Source organism: Bos taurus, chromosome 15 (assembly GCF_002263795.3).
Source record: "Bos taurus isolate L1 Dominette 01449 registration number 42190680 breed Hereford chromosome 15, ARS-UCD2.0, whole genome shotgun sequence".
NCBI classification, from domain to species: Eukaryota; Metazoa; Chordata; class Mammalia; order Artiodactyla; family Bovidae; genus Bos; species Bos taurus.
In genome coordinates this window covers 5,122,978-5,138,268 of record NC_037342.1, presented here as the reverse complement: position 1 = coordinate 5,138,268, position 15,291 = coordinate 5,122,978, and the positions used below count along the sequence as shown (strand labels likewise).

General features: G+C 39.3%; 1 protein-coding gene across 2 annotated transcripts in view; it reads left to right on the top strand.

Moving 5' to 3' along the window:
- Positions 1-15,291, top strand: part of DYNC2H1 (dynein cytoplasmic 2 heavy chain 1) — a 395,032-nt gene that overhangs the window by 313,891 nt on the left and 65,850 nt on the right. For both annotated transcript variants that reach the window (XM_024975702.2, XM_024975701.2), the window contains one exon: positions 10,039-10,128. In XM_024975702.2, the coding sequence (XP_024831470.1) occupies positions 10,039-10,128 (90 nt within the window). The remainder of the gene's footprint in view (positions 1-10,038; positions 10,129-15,291) is intronic.

Here is a 15,291-nt window from a genome sequence, read left to right as displayed (position 1 = left end):
ACAGGATAAACCCAGGGCGAAACACCCCAAGACACATATTAATCAAATTAACAAAGATCAAACACAAGGAACAAATATTAAAAGCAGCAAGGGAAAAACAACAAATAACACACAAGGGAATTCCCATTAGGATAACAGCTGATCTTTCAATAGAAACGCTTCAAGCCAGGAGGGAATGGCAAGACATACTTAAAGTGATGAAAGAAAATAACCTACAGCCCAGATTATTGTACCCAGCAAGGATCTCATTCAAATATGAAGGAGAAATCAAAAGCTTCTCAGACAAGCAAAAGCTGAGAGAATTCAGCACCACCAAACCAGCTCTCAAACAAATACTAAAAGATATTCTCTAGACAGGAAACACAAAAACAGTGTATAAACTCGAACCCAAAACAATAAAGTAAATGGCAATGGGATCATACTTATCAGTAATTACCTTAAACGTAAATGGGTTGAACACCCCAACCAAAAGAGAAAGACTGGCTGAATGGATACAAAAACAAGACCCCTACATATGTTGTCTACAAGAGACCCACCTCAAAACAGGGGACACATACAGACTGAAAGTGAAGGGCTGGAAAAAGATTTTTCATGCAAATAGGGACCAAAAGAAAGCAGGAGTAGCAATACTTATATCAGATAAAATAGACTTTAAAACAAAGGCTGTGAAAAGAGACAAAGATGGTCACTACATAATGATCAAAGGATCAATCCAAGAAGAAGATATAACAATTATATATACACCCAACACAGGAGCGCCGGATTGTAAGACAAATGCTAACAAGTATGAAAGGAGAAATTAACAATAACACAAGAATAGTGGGAGACTTTAATACCCCACTCACACCTATGGATAGATCAACTAAACAGAAAATTAACAAGGAAACACAAACGTTAAAGGATACAATAGACCAGTTAGACCTAATTGATATCTATAGTACATTTCATCCCAAAACAATGAATTTCACCTTTTTCTAAAGCGCACATGGAACCTTCTCCAGGATAGATCACATCCTGGGCTATAAAGCTAGCCTTGGTAAATTCAAAAAAATAGAAATCATTCCAAGCATCTTTTCTGACCACAGTGCAGTAAGATTAGATCTCAATTACAGGAGAAAAACTATTAAAAATTCCAGCATATGGAGGATGAACAACACCCTGCTGAATAACCAGATAGAAATAACAGAAGAAATAACAGAAGAAATCAAAAAAGAAATCAAAATTTGCATAGAAACTAATGAAAATGAAAACACAACAACTCAAAACCTGTGGGACACTTTAAAAGCAGTCCTAAGGGGAAAGTTCATAGCAATACAGGCATACCTAAAGAAACAAGAAAAAAGTCAAATAAATAACCTAACCCTACACCTAAAGCAACTAGAAAAGGAAGAAATGAAGAACCCCAGGGTTAGTAGAAGGAAAGAAATCTTAAAAATTAGGGCAGAAATAAATGCAAAAGAAACAAAAGAGACCATAGCAAAAATCAACAAAGCCAAAAGCTGGTTCTTTGAAAGGATAAATAAAATTGACAAACCATTAGCCAGACTCATCAAGAAACAAAGGGTGAAAAATCAAATCAATAAAATTAGAAATGAAAATGGAGAGATCACAACAGACAACACAGAAATACAAAGGATCATAAAAGACTACTATCAACAATTATATGCCAATAAAATGGACAACGTGGAAGAAATGGACAAATTCTTAGAAAAGTACAACTTTCCAAAACTGGACCAGGAAGAAATAGAAAATCTTAACAGACCCATCACAAGCACGGAAATTGAAACTGTAATCAAAAATCTTCCAGCAAACAAAAGCCCAGGTCCACATGGCTTCACAGCTGAATTCTACCAAAAATTTAGAGAAGAGCTGACACCTATCCTGCTCAAACTCTTCCAGAAAATTGCAGAGGAAGGTAAACTTCCAAACTCATTCTATGAGGCCACCATCACCCTAATACCAAAACCTGACAAAGATCCCACAAAAAAAGAAAACTACAGGCCAATATCACTGATGAACATAGATGCAAAAATCCTTAACAAAATTCTAGCAATCAGAATCCAACAACACATTAAAAAGATCATACACCATGACCAAGTGGGCTTTATCCCAGGGATGCAAGGATTCTTCAATATCCGCAAATCAGTGTTATACACCACATTAACAAATTGAAAAACAAAAACCATATGATTATCTCAATAGATGCAGAGAAAGCCTTTGACAAAATTCAACATCCATTTATGATAAGAACTCTCCAGAAAGCAAGAATAGAAGGAACATACCTCAACATAATAAAAGCTATATATGACAAACCCACAGCAAACATTATCCTCAATGGTGAAAAATCGAAAGCATTTCCTCTAAAGTCAGGAACAAGACAAGGGTGCCCACTTTCACCATTACTATTCAACATAGTTTTGGAAGTTTTGGCCACAGCAATCAGAGCAGAAAAAGAAATAAAAGGAATCCAAATTGGAAAAGAAGAAGTAAAACTCTCACTGTTTGCAGATGACATGATCCTTTACATAGAAAACCCTAAAGACTCCACCAGAAAATTACTAGAACTAATCAATGACTATAGTAAAGTTGCAGGATATAAAATCAACACACAGAAATCCCTTGCATTCCTATACACTAATAATGAGAAAACAGAGAAATTAAGGAAACAATTCCATTCACCATTGCAATGGAAAGAATAAAATACTTAGGAATATATCTACCTAAAGAAACTAAAGACCTATATATATAAAACTATAAAACACTGGTGAAAGAATTCAAAGAGGACACTAATAGATGGAGACATATACCATGTTCATGGATTGGAAGAATCAATATAGTGAAAATGAGTATACTACCCAAAGCAATTTATAGATTCAATGCAATCCCTATCAAGCTACCAATGGTATTCTTCACAGAGCTAGAACAAATAATTTCACAATTTGTATGGAAATACAAAAAACCTTGGATAGCCAAAGCTATCTTGAGAAAGAAGAATGGAACTGGAGGAATCAACCTGCCTGACTTCAGGCTCTATTACAAAGCCACAGTTATCAAGACAGTATGGTACTGGCACAAAGACAGAAATATTGATCAATGGAATAAAATAGAAAGCCCTGAGATAAATCCACGCACATATGGACACCTTATCTTTGACAAAGGAGGCAAAAATATACAATGGATTAAAGACAATCTCTTTAACAAGTGGTGCTGGGAAAACTGGTCAACCACTTGTAAAAGAATGAAACTAGAACACTTTCTAACACCATACACAAAAATAAACTCAAAATGGATTAAAGATCTCAACGTAAGACCAGAAACTGTAAAACTCCTAGAGGAGAACATAGGCAAAACACTCTCCGACATACATCACAGCAGGATCCTCTATGACCCACCTCCCAGAATATTGGAAATAAAAGCAAAAATAAACAAATGGGACCTAATTAAACTTAAAAGCTTCTGCACGACAAAGGAAACTATTAGCAAGGTGAAAAGGCAGCCTTCAGAATGGGAGAAAATAATAGCAAATGAAGCAACAGACAAACAACTAATCTAAAACATATACAAGCAACTCCTACAGCTCAATTCCAGAAAAATAAATGACCCAATCAAAAAATGGGCCAAAGAACTAAATAGACATTTCTCCAAAGAAGACATACAGATGGCTAACAAACACATGAAAAGATGCTCAACATCACTCATTATCAGAGAAATGCAAATCAAAACCACTATGAGGTACCATTTCACGCCAGTCAGAATGGCTGCGATCCAAAAGTCTAGAAGCAATAAATGCTGGAGAGGGTGTGGAGAAAACGGAACCCTCTTAACACTGTTGGTGGGAAGGCAAACTAGTACAGCCACTATGGAGAACAGTGTGGAGATTCCTTAAAAAACTGGAAATACAACTGCCTTATGATCCAGCAATCCCACTGCTGGGCATACACACCGAGGAAACCAGAAGGGAAAGAGACACGTGTACCCCGGTGTTCATCGCAGCACTGTTTGTAATAGCCAGGATATGGAAGCAACCTAGATGCCCATCAGCAGATGAATGGATAAGAAAGCTGTGGTACATATACACAATGGAGTATTACTCAGCCATTGAAAAGAATACATTTGAATCAGTTCTAATGAGATGGATGAAACTGGAACCCATTATACAGAGTGAAGTAAGCCAGAAAGAAAAACACCAATACAGTATAGTAACGCATATATATGGAATTTAGAAAGATGGTAACAATAACCCTGTGTACGAGACAGCAAAAGAGACACCGATGTATAGATCAGTCTTATGGACTCTATGGGAGAGGGAGAGGGTGCGGAGATTTGGGAGAATAGCATTGAAACATGTATAAAAAATAAAAAAATAAAACACCATTAGGGACTTTAGCCATCTATCTCTTTTATTGGTTGCTAATGCTCTTTAGGATAAAGAATATACTTTATTCATTTTTTATTCCCTCTAATCTTCTATCATATCACTATCATTTCATATTTCTTCCATCATGCCACATGTTTTTCAGTGCTAAGTCATGTTCTGACTGTTTAGGACCCTGTGGACTAAAGCATACCAGGCTTCCCTGTCCTTCACTGTCTCCTGGAGTGTGCTCACACTCATTTTCATTGAGTCAGTGATATTATCTAGTCTCATCCTCTGTCATCCCCTTCTTCTCCTGCCTTCAATCTTTCCCAGCAACAGGGTCTTTTCCAATGTCAGCTTTTCACATCAGGTGGTCAAATTATTGGAGCTTCAGCATCAGTCCTTTCAATGAATATTCAGGATTTCATTGAGGATTTACTGATTTGATCTCCTTGCTGACCAAAGGAATCTCAAGGAATCTCATATCACAGATACTGTTATAATTCTCTACATAGGGTTTAACACTATGTCATCTTTTTCTTATAATACAGTTTTGCTTTTATCCCCCAGTAAAATGTAGGTTCCATAAAAGCAAGCACCTTATAATGCCTGCACCTTATAAGCTCTTAGTAAATGCTGAATGAATGGACAATGAGGATTTAAATATTTATGGAATGAATGTATTACATCAGACACTAATATATGATAGCTCTGTTATTATCTATTGCTGCATAATAAATTGCCCTAGAACTTAGTGACATAAACAGCAAAACTTTATCACATCAGTTTCTGTGAGTCAGGAATCCAGGTATAACGTAGCTGGGCATGTTGTTTTAGGGTCGCTCACAAGCCTTCAGTCAGGTGTCACCAGGGCTGCAATTACTGGAGCCTCTCGGAGCACATACGGGAGGGCTATTGGCAGCCCTCAGGCCGTCACTGATTGTTGACTGGACAAACCAGTTCATTGCTACATGAGCGTTCCATAATGCAGCTCACAGCATACAACTTTTCCACTTCAAGTGAACAAGGAAGAGATGCAGAGAAAGTGAGCTAGACAGATGTCACAGTATTTGTAACCTACCCTCAGAAGTGGCTTCTCATCACTTTTCCATATTCTTTCATTAGAAGCAAGTCCCCAGAAGCAGTTCATACTCAAAGTGAGGGAATTTCACAAGGACGGACATGAATACCAAGTGGCAGGGATCGTTGGGACCAATCGCACACCACAGTAACTTTTTGTCTCTAATAAACTCCAAAGGAGCTATCTTTCTATAACAGGAGAAGCATAAAACTGAGACTGTGAAAGCCTGATCTATCAGCTATCTATTGCTGTGTAATAAACTACCCTGAAGCTTAATGGCTAAAAACAAGAGCAGCCATTTATTTGGCTCATGCGTGTGCATTTTGGGCACAATCTGGTGCAGTAGATTAGTCTTTTCTCCATGTGACACCAGCTGGAAAAGCTCATCTTAGAGCTGCAGGATCTACTTAGCAGGCGCTCAGTCACAGCACTGGCTAGTTGGTGCCGATTATTGGCTGGCACTCATCGGGACTGATGACTAGAGGCCTTGGTTGCTCTCTAGATGTCTCCACTTGGGCCTCTCTGTATGTACTGCTTGGCTACCTCACAACATGATATATTGGTTCTAGCAGTGTATACCCCAGGAAAGAGGACATGAAAGATGTGAAGTTGTTAAGGCCTAGATCTGACAACTTACACAGTGCCACTCCCCCTCATTGTATTGGTTAGGGTGTCAAGGGCAAGAGGACACAGACCTCACCTCTCAATGGGAAGAGTGCCAGGTTATTTGGGGGCCATACTTTGAAGCTGCTGCAGTCTGCCCTCTGGGCACAAATTGTTTGCCTTTCTCCCCCGTGTAAAATGCAGTCATCTCCTTTTAAGTTTCCCTAAATGTCTCATTCCATTCCAGCCTCAGGCTCAGGCCAGATGTCATCTAGATCAGGTGGAAGGATGGATGAGGCTTCTTAGGTGTGTTTCCTCAAAAGCTCTTTCTCAAGTATGGTTCTCACCTGAGGACCTGTGGACTGCACAGATGAGTTATCTATCCCCTACAAATCCAATACAAAATGTTAAGATGCTGCTACTGCTAAGTTGCTTCAATCGTGTCTGACTCTGTGCAACCCCATAGACGGCAGCCCACCAGGTTCCCCCATCCCTGGGATTCTCCAGGCAAGAACACTGGAGTGGGTTGCCATTTCCTTCTCCAATGCATGAAAGTGAAAAGTGAAAGTGAAGTCGCTCAGTCGTGTCCAACTCTTAGCGACCCCATGGACTGCAGCCTTCCAGGCTCCTCTGTCCTGGAAGGATTTTCCAGACAAGAGTACTGGAGTGGTAGGACAGGTAACTGCAATAGTCATTCTCACTTAAAAAGTGAGGAAATAGGAGGCTCATGTGTCCTTAGCAATTCAGAAATCCAAGCAAGCTTATGTCTTCAGTTGTTTTGTTAGGATTCCATGTTGCTCACTGGGTATGACTGTCCACAGCTCTTGGCTTTGAGCTGCTGATCCTTGCCTCTTAATTATGCATACGTTTTGGTAAGATGGAGCCATGTTTGCGGCTGAGTGGTTTTCTCAGCCTGCTTCTTGCCTATAGCGATTCTGGGGTTCTAAATTCTCTTTTAATTGCTCTCTCTTTTCGCCATTAATCCCAAACAGATGAAGCTTAGAACAGTTTTCTTAAAATCTTAAAGAGTTTGACTTTCACTTGAGATTCACAACATTAGACAAAAGCCGTGACCATAAATCTCATCATGACAAGTCTTTCTTTCTACCTTAGGCTTCTTGTGCATTGGCTGTGGCACAACACCCTTAAGATTTGCTGAAGCTTTTTTGTTTAAGAGTGTCCAGGGCATGACCTTTAGGTGCTGAGAGTACTTCTGGGATTGTTTCCTCCTTTTAAATTCTCAAAGTCCCTTCAGATCAGATCAGATCAGTCGCTCAGTCGTGTCCAACTCTTTGCGACCCCATGAATCACAGCATGCCAGGCCTCCCTGTCCATCACCAACTCCCGGAGTTCACTCAGACTCATGTCCATGAGTCAGTGATGCCATCGAGCCATCTCACCCTCTGTCGTCCCCTTCTCTTCCTGCCCCCAATCCCTCCCAGCATCAGAGTCTTTTCCAGTGAGTCAACTCTTCGCATGAGGTGGCCAAAGTACTGGAGTTTCAGCTTTAGCATCATTCCTTCCAAAGAAAACCCAGGGCTGATCTTCAGAATGGACTGGTTGGATCTCGTTGCAGTCTAAGGGACTCTCAAGAGTCTTCTCCAACACCACAGTTCAAAAGCATCAATTCTTTGGCGCTCAGCCTTCTTTACAGTCCAACTCTCACATCCATACATGACCACAGGAAAAACCATAGCCTTGACTAGACAGACCTTTGTTGTCTGTCTAGTAATGTCTCTGCTTTTGAATATGCTATCTAGGTTGGTCATAACTTTCCTTCCAAGGAGTAAGCGTCTTTTAATTTCATGGCTGCAGTCACCATCTGTAGTGATTTTGGAGCCCAGAAAAATAAAGTCTGACACTGTTTCCACTGTTTCCCCATCTATTTCCCATGAAGTAGTGGGACCGGATGCCATGATCTTTGTTTTCTGAATGTTGAGCTTTAAGCCAACTTTTTCACTCTCCACTTTCACTTTCATCAAGAGGCTTTTGAGTTCTTCTTCACTTTCTGCCATAAGGGTGGTGTCATCTGCATATCTGAGGTTATTGATATTTCTCCCGGCAATCTTGATTCCAGCTTGTGTTTCTTCCAGTCCAGCGTTTCTCACGGTGTACTCTGCATATAAGTTAAATAAACAGGGTGACAATATACAGCCTTGACGAACTCCTTTTCCTATTTGTAACCAGTCCCTTATGCCTCCACTATTCTCTTAGAAGTCCTTTAGGTTTCCACTTATATTCTTCTGAAGGTCCTTCCAGCTTCAGCCGACCACCTAGTCTCAAATCCAAAGCCATGTGTTTTAGGTTTTTGTTAAGGTAGGATCCTACTTCTGGAGACCAAAGAACTTTAGCAGTTAAGTCTTACTGTACAACAGATTTCACCAAAAGTTAGTAGATTAAAACATCATAATTTTCAAAAAATCATTTAAGCTTCCATATCTGAAATTTGGGTACACCTTGTTAGAGAAAGCTTGTGTCTTCCACTCCGCTCACTCGTGGACTGGCAAATCAGTGCTGCCCGAGAACTGGGAAGCTCAGTTCATCTCCACATGGAACTCTCCACAAGTTGGGCTTCACAGTATGCTGGACAGACTCCAGGGTCAAGAATCTCAAAAGACAGGTAATAATAAGAAACTAATTCCTTAAGACCTGGACCTGGTAACTGGCACCCCATCACTTCTGTTACATTCACAGGACTCTTATTTCAGGAGAGCAGACTTCGTCTTCACAGGCAGTGTCAGAGGTTCTGGGGTCATGTCTTAAAATTACCACATCTATATGCAGTCCTGTAAATGTAGCAGAAGTGATGGCAGAAATCAACATTGTTAAACAGTTATCCTCTGATTAGAAATAAATTTTAAAAAATTTAAACATAAATAAAACACCACACTTGTTTCAGTTCACAGCACTTAGCTACATATTCCTAAGAAAGATTACTTCACTCATTGAGAGTATTGAACTAGATGTTTTCTAAGATCCTTTCCACTGTAAGATTTGTTATCTTATAATTTCTATTTTCCATACATTGTTGATATACTCTAGTGTGGGTTAGTTGTTCAGCTATGTAATCAGACAGTGTTTGGGGTTAAGAAATTGATGGCTTCTCCTTATTATTTCCACTTCAGAAAAGTAAATATTAAGTTTGAATGACATTTGCATAATATTTGGATAATATATAAAACTCTAATGGGGCTTCTGTGTTGGCTCAGACTATGGTAAGGAGTCCACCTGCAATGCAGGAAACCCCGGTTTGATCTCTGGGTTGGGAAGATCTCCTGGAGAAGGAAATGGCAACCCACTCCAGTATTCTTGCCTGGAGAATCCCATGGACAGAGGAACCTGGTGGGCTACAGTCCATGGGGGTCACAAAGAGTTGGCCATGACTGAGCGACTAACATAAGCTTTCACAAAGAAGGTGTATTGTAATGAATGTATTAATGGAGAATGCCAGTTAAAAGAAGATCAGATATTTAAAAGATAACTTTTTAGAAAGCTTTTAATTATAATATTTATTTTTTTTTATTCTCTTTTTATAATATATCTTGGTGTGCTTTGGGAGATAAAATTTCCATTACAATGCTTTTGTTATAATTTAAATTCTGTAGGGACACAAGACTGGTTGTTTTTTGCCTTTTATCACTTATAAAATGAACTTGTCAAATTTAGTTTCATTTTATTATGCATTAACTATTATTTCAAGAAAACATGATTTGCTACTTTCAGTATACTCATTGAAGTTCATTTGTTTATTCTTTCAAGAATTTTTACTTCAGAATATTTCCTTTTTGGAAAACAGATTAATTTGTTCTGACTTTATATATCATTCAGTTTTAATGATATAAGATCAAAGAAACAGACATATCTTAATGAAATTAATTCATGATACACATAATATGAATTATGCCAAAATATTTTCCCCATCACACAAATGTTGAAAGGTCTTCTATATGTAATATTATAATGTGTAAACTTAATTTTTATCCTTTCAAAATTGCAGTGTCCTCTCACATGGCAAAGCAAATGGGAAGGTCCTGAAGACCCATTACAGTACCTTAGAGGTCTTGTAGCTCGTGCCCTTGCAATACAGGTAAGATGAAATTATTTAGTAATTGTATGATATGACTATATGGCAGTTACATTATAAACTTTCATATTGTTAACCTTTCTGCTAGCAACTAGTGAGAGTATTATGATTTTGTACACAAAACACCATATATTCCTTTCTTGTTCTGTCATCTGTGATTTTATATAGCACTCAAAAAACAAAAACAAAAACAAAAAATTGTTCTCTCTGTGTAGTGTGGGTTTTCATAATCTGTGAGAATTTAGAGAAAAAGCCTACAATTTTAATTTAGATGGAACATAGAGATGTCAACTGAAACTCACTCATGACTGTGACTAATTGCTTTAGGGTGTGTCCCCCTTATAGGGAGCTGCTTTTTCTGTTTGTTTGTTTCCCAAATTGATCAGATGTTTTCAGAGTGACCCAGTCAGATAACTGAAGGAAAATTGAACAGAATAAGGGATGAGATAGAAGGATAAAGACAGGGTGATTTTTTTTTTTTAAGTAATAACAAATAGTCAGTTGGTACATGCAATGTACCCCTTTTCCTGTGTGGTTTTTGCATTGTCTTACGGCCTTCTTCTCTGCTTGTTACACTGCTTCAAAAATAATCTTCTTTGTCACATCGACTTATTACAACTTATTATGAGAAACTTGATCAGTGTTCTTCTGGATACAGTAATCTTCATTCAATTTTTTTCAGTAGTGCACACACCTGTCCACATCTTTAACTTTTCCCTTAGCAGAACACCCTTTTCACTTTACAGAGAAAATTCAAGCTATGGAATATGCTGCTGCTGCTGCTAAGTTGCTTCAGTCATGTCCAAATCTGTGCGACCCCATAGACAGCAGCCCACCAGGCTCCCCCGTCCCTGGGATTCTCCAGGCAAGAATACTGGAGTGGGTTGCCATTTCCTTCTCCAAAGGCCTACCCTGACCCACTAAAATTTGTCTAAACTCACACCCGTCATCTTTGTTCTAATGTAAAAGTAGTTGACCTTCTGCTCTTGAAGCTCATCCCTAGAGGTTTCTACTTGATTTCATCTGCTCTCATGTCTTTAGACACTTCCTCCAGGGGGGCCTTGCCTTGTTCTTTATTTTCATCTCTTCTTACTCTGTCCTGCCAGTCTGCAAATGGTACTCCTTTGGAGGGGTCAGGGCTCATCTGAATGTTTGTTTGGCTTCTAGTGTAATCCATCTCTCAGTTGTAGGATTATTAGAGAAGAAATTACAGGATCTGAAAATGAAATTAAAATTATCAGGTAGAGAAGACTCAGATTTACTTATCTTCTATGGGCTGCTCTCTGTCTACCTATCTATCTGATCTATCAATAGAAGCCCAAAGAATGGAGGGAACGATAGAGAAGGCAGGAGAGGAAGGACAGATAGCCCGTCACTGCTGTCATAAAGATATGGAAATGCCCTGAAGTCCTTGGTGTGTTGTAATTGCATGGCTGTGATTCTTCACCATTTCATGTATTTGTTATTATTTTATACATTATGTATATATTATGTATATGCATTATTCACATTAGATTGTTTCTGTAGAGGGCAGAAAATTTTATTTGCTGCAGATTGGTAGCTCTTATTATACTGTATGTATAAGTGTGCTTAATAATTATGCTATGTACATGTGACAATAAATGTATCATTGATACTGAAATTAATATCATTTAAAACAGTTTACATAATTTATTACAAATTTCTGGCCTGATTATTAAGTATATTGTATACCAGTCGTCAAAACTGAAAACTTTTTCACTGTGTGATTTTCTTAAAAGCTTTATAGGCATTTAGCCTTAATTAGGCTTCCCTGGTGGCTCAGAGGGTAAAGTGTCTGCCTGTAATGCGGGAGACAGGGCTTTGATCCCTGGGTCAGGAAGATCCCCTGGAGAAGGAAATGGCACCCCACTCCAGTACTCTTGCTGGAAAATCCCATAGACTGAGAAGCCTGGTAGGCTACAGTCCATGGGGTCGCAAAGAGTCAGACACGACTGAGCGACTTCACTTCACTTCAGCCTTAATGATGAAATATCCTCTTAACCCTCAGGATAATTTTCCAGCTTGGCCATAGCTTATCTTAAATTCCTATATAAGGAACAATAATAAGTATATAACTACTTAAGGACATGTTTTCTATGGTTTTTCTGCCTTAATATTTTGTTTTTAGTTATAAATGTACAGATATCCATTTCCCTGAGATAAAGTTTAATGTTGGGATCCACTTTCCATCTAGTTTTTCCAAGGATCTTCTAGGTTCTTTGATTTTATTTGTGCCCTTTATTTTTCACAGAGAAGTAACCAGAGCAACTCACAAAGTTGAGCGGAACAGTATGGCTCCTTAGGTGGGGAAGAAAGGACTGAGAATTTCGGGAGGGCAGGGAAAATTCAAAGTACTATTTTCAGATATCTGTGAAAATGGCAGCTTTTGTTTTTTTGTGCAGTTGTAATGATCAGACTGCTTCCAAACAGGTATGAAGCAGGTTGAGCTCAGTTCCAACCATAGATTAAAATCCCAGAGCCTTTAATTTCAGGCATAACATAAGAAATAGAATAAGTTACTGCAAGTGTTACATATGGTGCTGCTGCTAAGTCGCTTCAGTCGTGTCCGATTCTGTGCGACCCCATAGACGGCAGTCCACCAGGCTCCCCCTTCCCTGGGATTCTCCAGGCAGGAACACTGGAGTGGGTTGCCATTGCCTTCTCCAATGCATGAAAGTGAAATTGAAGTCATGTCCAACTCTTAGCGACCCCATGGACTGCAGCCTACCAGGCTCCTCCGTCCATGGGATTCTCCAGGCAAGAACACTGGAGTGGGGTGCCATTGTCTTCTCCAAGTGTTACATATAGTGCCATTCATTACAGGGGTTTTGTGCTAATAAGGTGAGAGTGACTAGGGTCAAGGTGGCATTCATTTATTGTGATTTGAACATATTGTAAGCAGCAACTTTATGCTAAGCTCTGAGTGAAGTACTGGAGATACAATGGTTGGTAAATAGATACAGTTTCTGCCTCACAGAATTTAAATTTCTTACGTTCATTCATTTAGCAATTAAAAATTCTGTCTCCTTCCAACCCCTTCCACCATGGAATTCTGGGAAGTGTAATTTTCCCTATTATAGGCATCAGCTCCTACACCTCCTTTACTTGTGTGATTTTCTGAAAATCATTTTAGCTACTTCCCATCTTTCTTTCAAATATACAAGTACATAGGACTTCCCTGGTGGTCCTGTGGTTAAGGATCCACTTGCCAGTGCAGGGGACTTGAGTTTGATCCCTGGTACAGGAAGATTCGCTAGAGAAAACCCGGAAGTCCCAGCACAGCCAACAAATGAACATTACTAAACAGATATAGATACATAGTTTCTTGCATGTCTGTAAAAATGCTTGTTGTTACCTTGACAACATGAATTACTTTAACATTTCACATACATTTTATTTCTACCCACTTCGAGAAAACTAGTTCTCCATTGAAACAAATCTGTGAGCCTCTAGCTCTTATTTCTCCCCCTTTAACCTTTATTATCACTAATATGTCAGACTACAATTTCTAAATCTAGAAATGTGGCTCTTTACACCCTTTTGGAATTCATCTAAATAGCTCTTCTCTCTTCCCTAGCAGTAAAATATACTAGTTAACTGTATTTGAGCTTCAGATCACTGTCTTTCCTTTTGGTGTGCCACTTCAAACATATATTCAAACTTTTTAAATGATCCAGTGAAGGATAGAAAGAGAAATGAAGAGATCACATTTTGGTTGTCAGGCCTGGAAAATCCCATGGACGAAGGAGCCTTGTAGGCCGCAGTCCATGAGATCGCTAAGAGTCGGACACCACTGAGAGACTTCACTTTCACTTTTCACTTTCATGCATTGGAGAAGGAAATGGCACCCCACTCCAGCACTCTTGCCTGGAAAATCCCATGGGCAGAGGAGCCTGGTAGGCTGCAGTCCATGGGGTCGCTAAGAGTTAGACAGACTGAGTGACTTCACTGTCACTTTTCACTTTCATGCACTGGAGACGGAAATGGCAACCAACTCCAGTGTTCCTGCCTGGAGAATCCCAGGGACAGGGGAGCCTGGTGGGCTGCCGTCTGTGGGGTTGCACGGAGTCAGACACGACTGAAGTGACTTAGCAGCAGCAGCAGCAGGAATATTTAACATATGTGGTAGATACTTTGATTTCCATTTTTAAAGATGGGAAAAGTAAGCTGTAAGCCCCATATTCTAGAATAATTTACAAAATGTATATGATAAATGGCAGAACTTATATTGAAGTCCCCTTTCTATAATAACATCCAGAGTTGTTGATCACAGCTATCAGCAACGTTTTTAAAAGATCGTCACTCTGTATCCCTTGAAACCTTTTTATAATTTAGGCCTGGGGTCACCACACACTTCTCTTTTTTCCTTACCTGTCTGCTTCTCTGGCTTTCCTTTTTCTCATCCCTAACTGGATTCCAGAGAGCACAGCCCTGTGATCTTTTCCATCTGTATTCCTCCCAAAGTGATCTTATGACTTTGAATCCCATCTAAACTTTTGTTATTCTCAGATTTTCACTTGGATGTTTAATAAACATCTCAAACTTAACATATTCAAAACTGAACTCCTGCCCTTTACTGCAAAGCTTGTGCTATCTGCAGTCATTCCTTAAAAGTAAATGACACCTCCACCCTTCTAGTGGCATAGGCCCAGAGTCTTAGAATCATTGAGGACTCTTTTCGTACACTGCATCCAGGCAGTCAGAAAAGTTACCTTGGCTACATATTCAAAACATTCAGAGACACTTCTCACCACTCTGGCTGCTGCTACTTTGACTGACGTCAGCTGCCTCCTGCATGGTCCTGCTGCCACCCTAGTTTCCTGTCTGGTCAGTTCCAAACCCAGCAGTCTAAATATCCTGGCTGATGTATCTGATGATATCACTCCTGTCTTGGATATTTCCCCATGATTTCTCATCTCATTCAGAGAAACAAAATCCTGACAAGATCTGGCCTATTACCTCTCTGATTTCCTCTCTTACTTCTTGCCCCCTAATTTATTCTGCTCCAACTATAGTTTTCAGTGAATAGCATGACACACTCCCCCAAAGGAGTTTTATTCTTGCTGTTTCTTTTATCTGGAATGCTCTCTCTCAGATGTCTACAAGGAAGTTCTGTTTCTTTCTTTCTTTTTCTTGTGTGTGTGT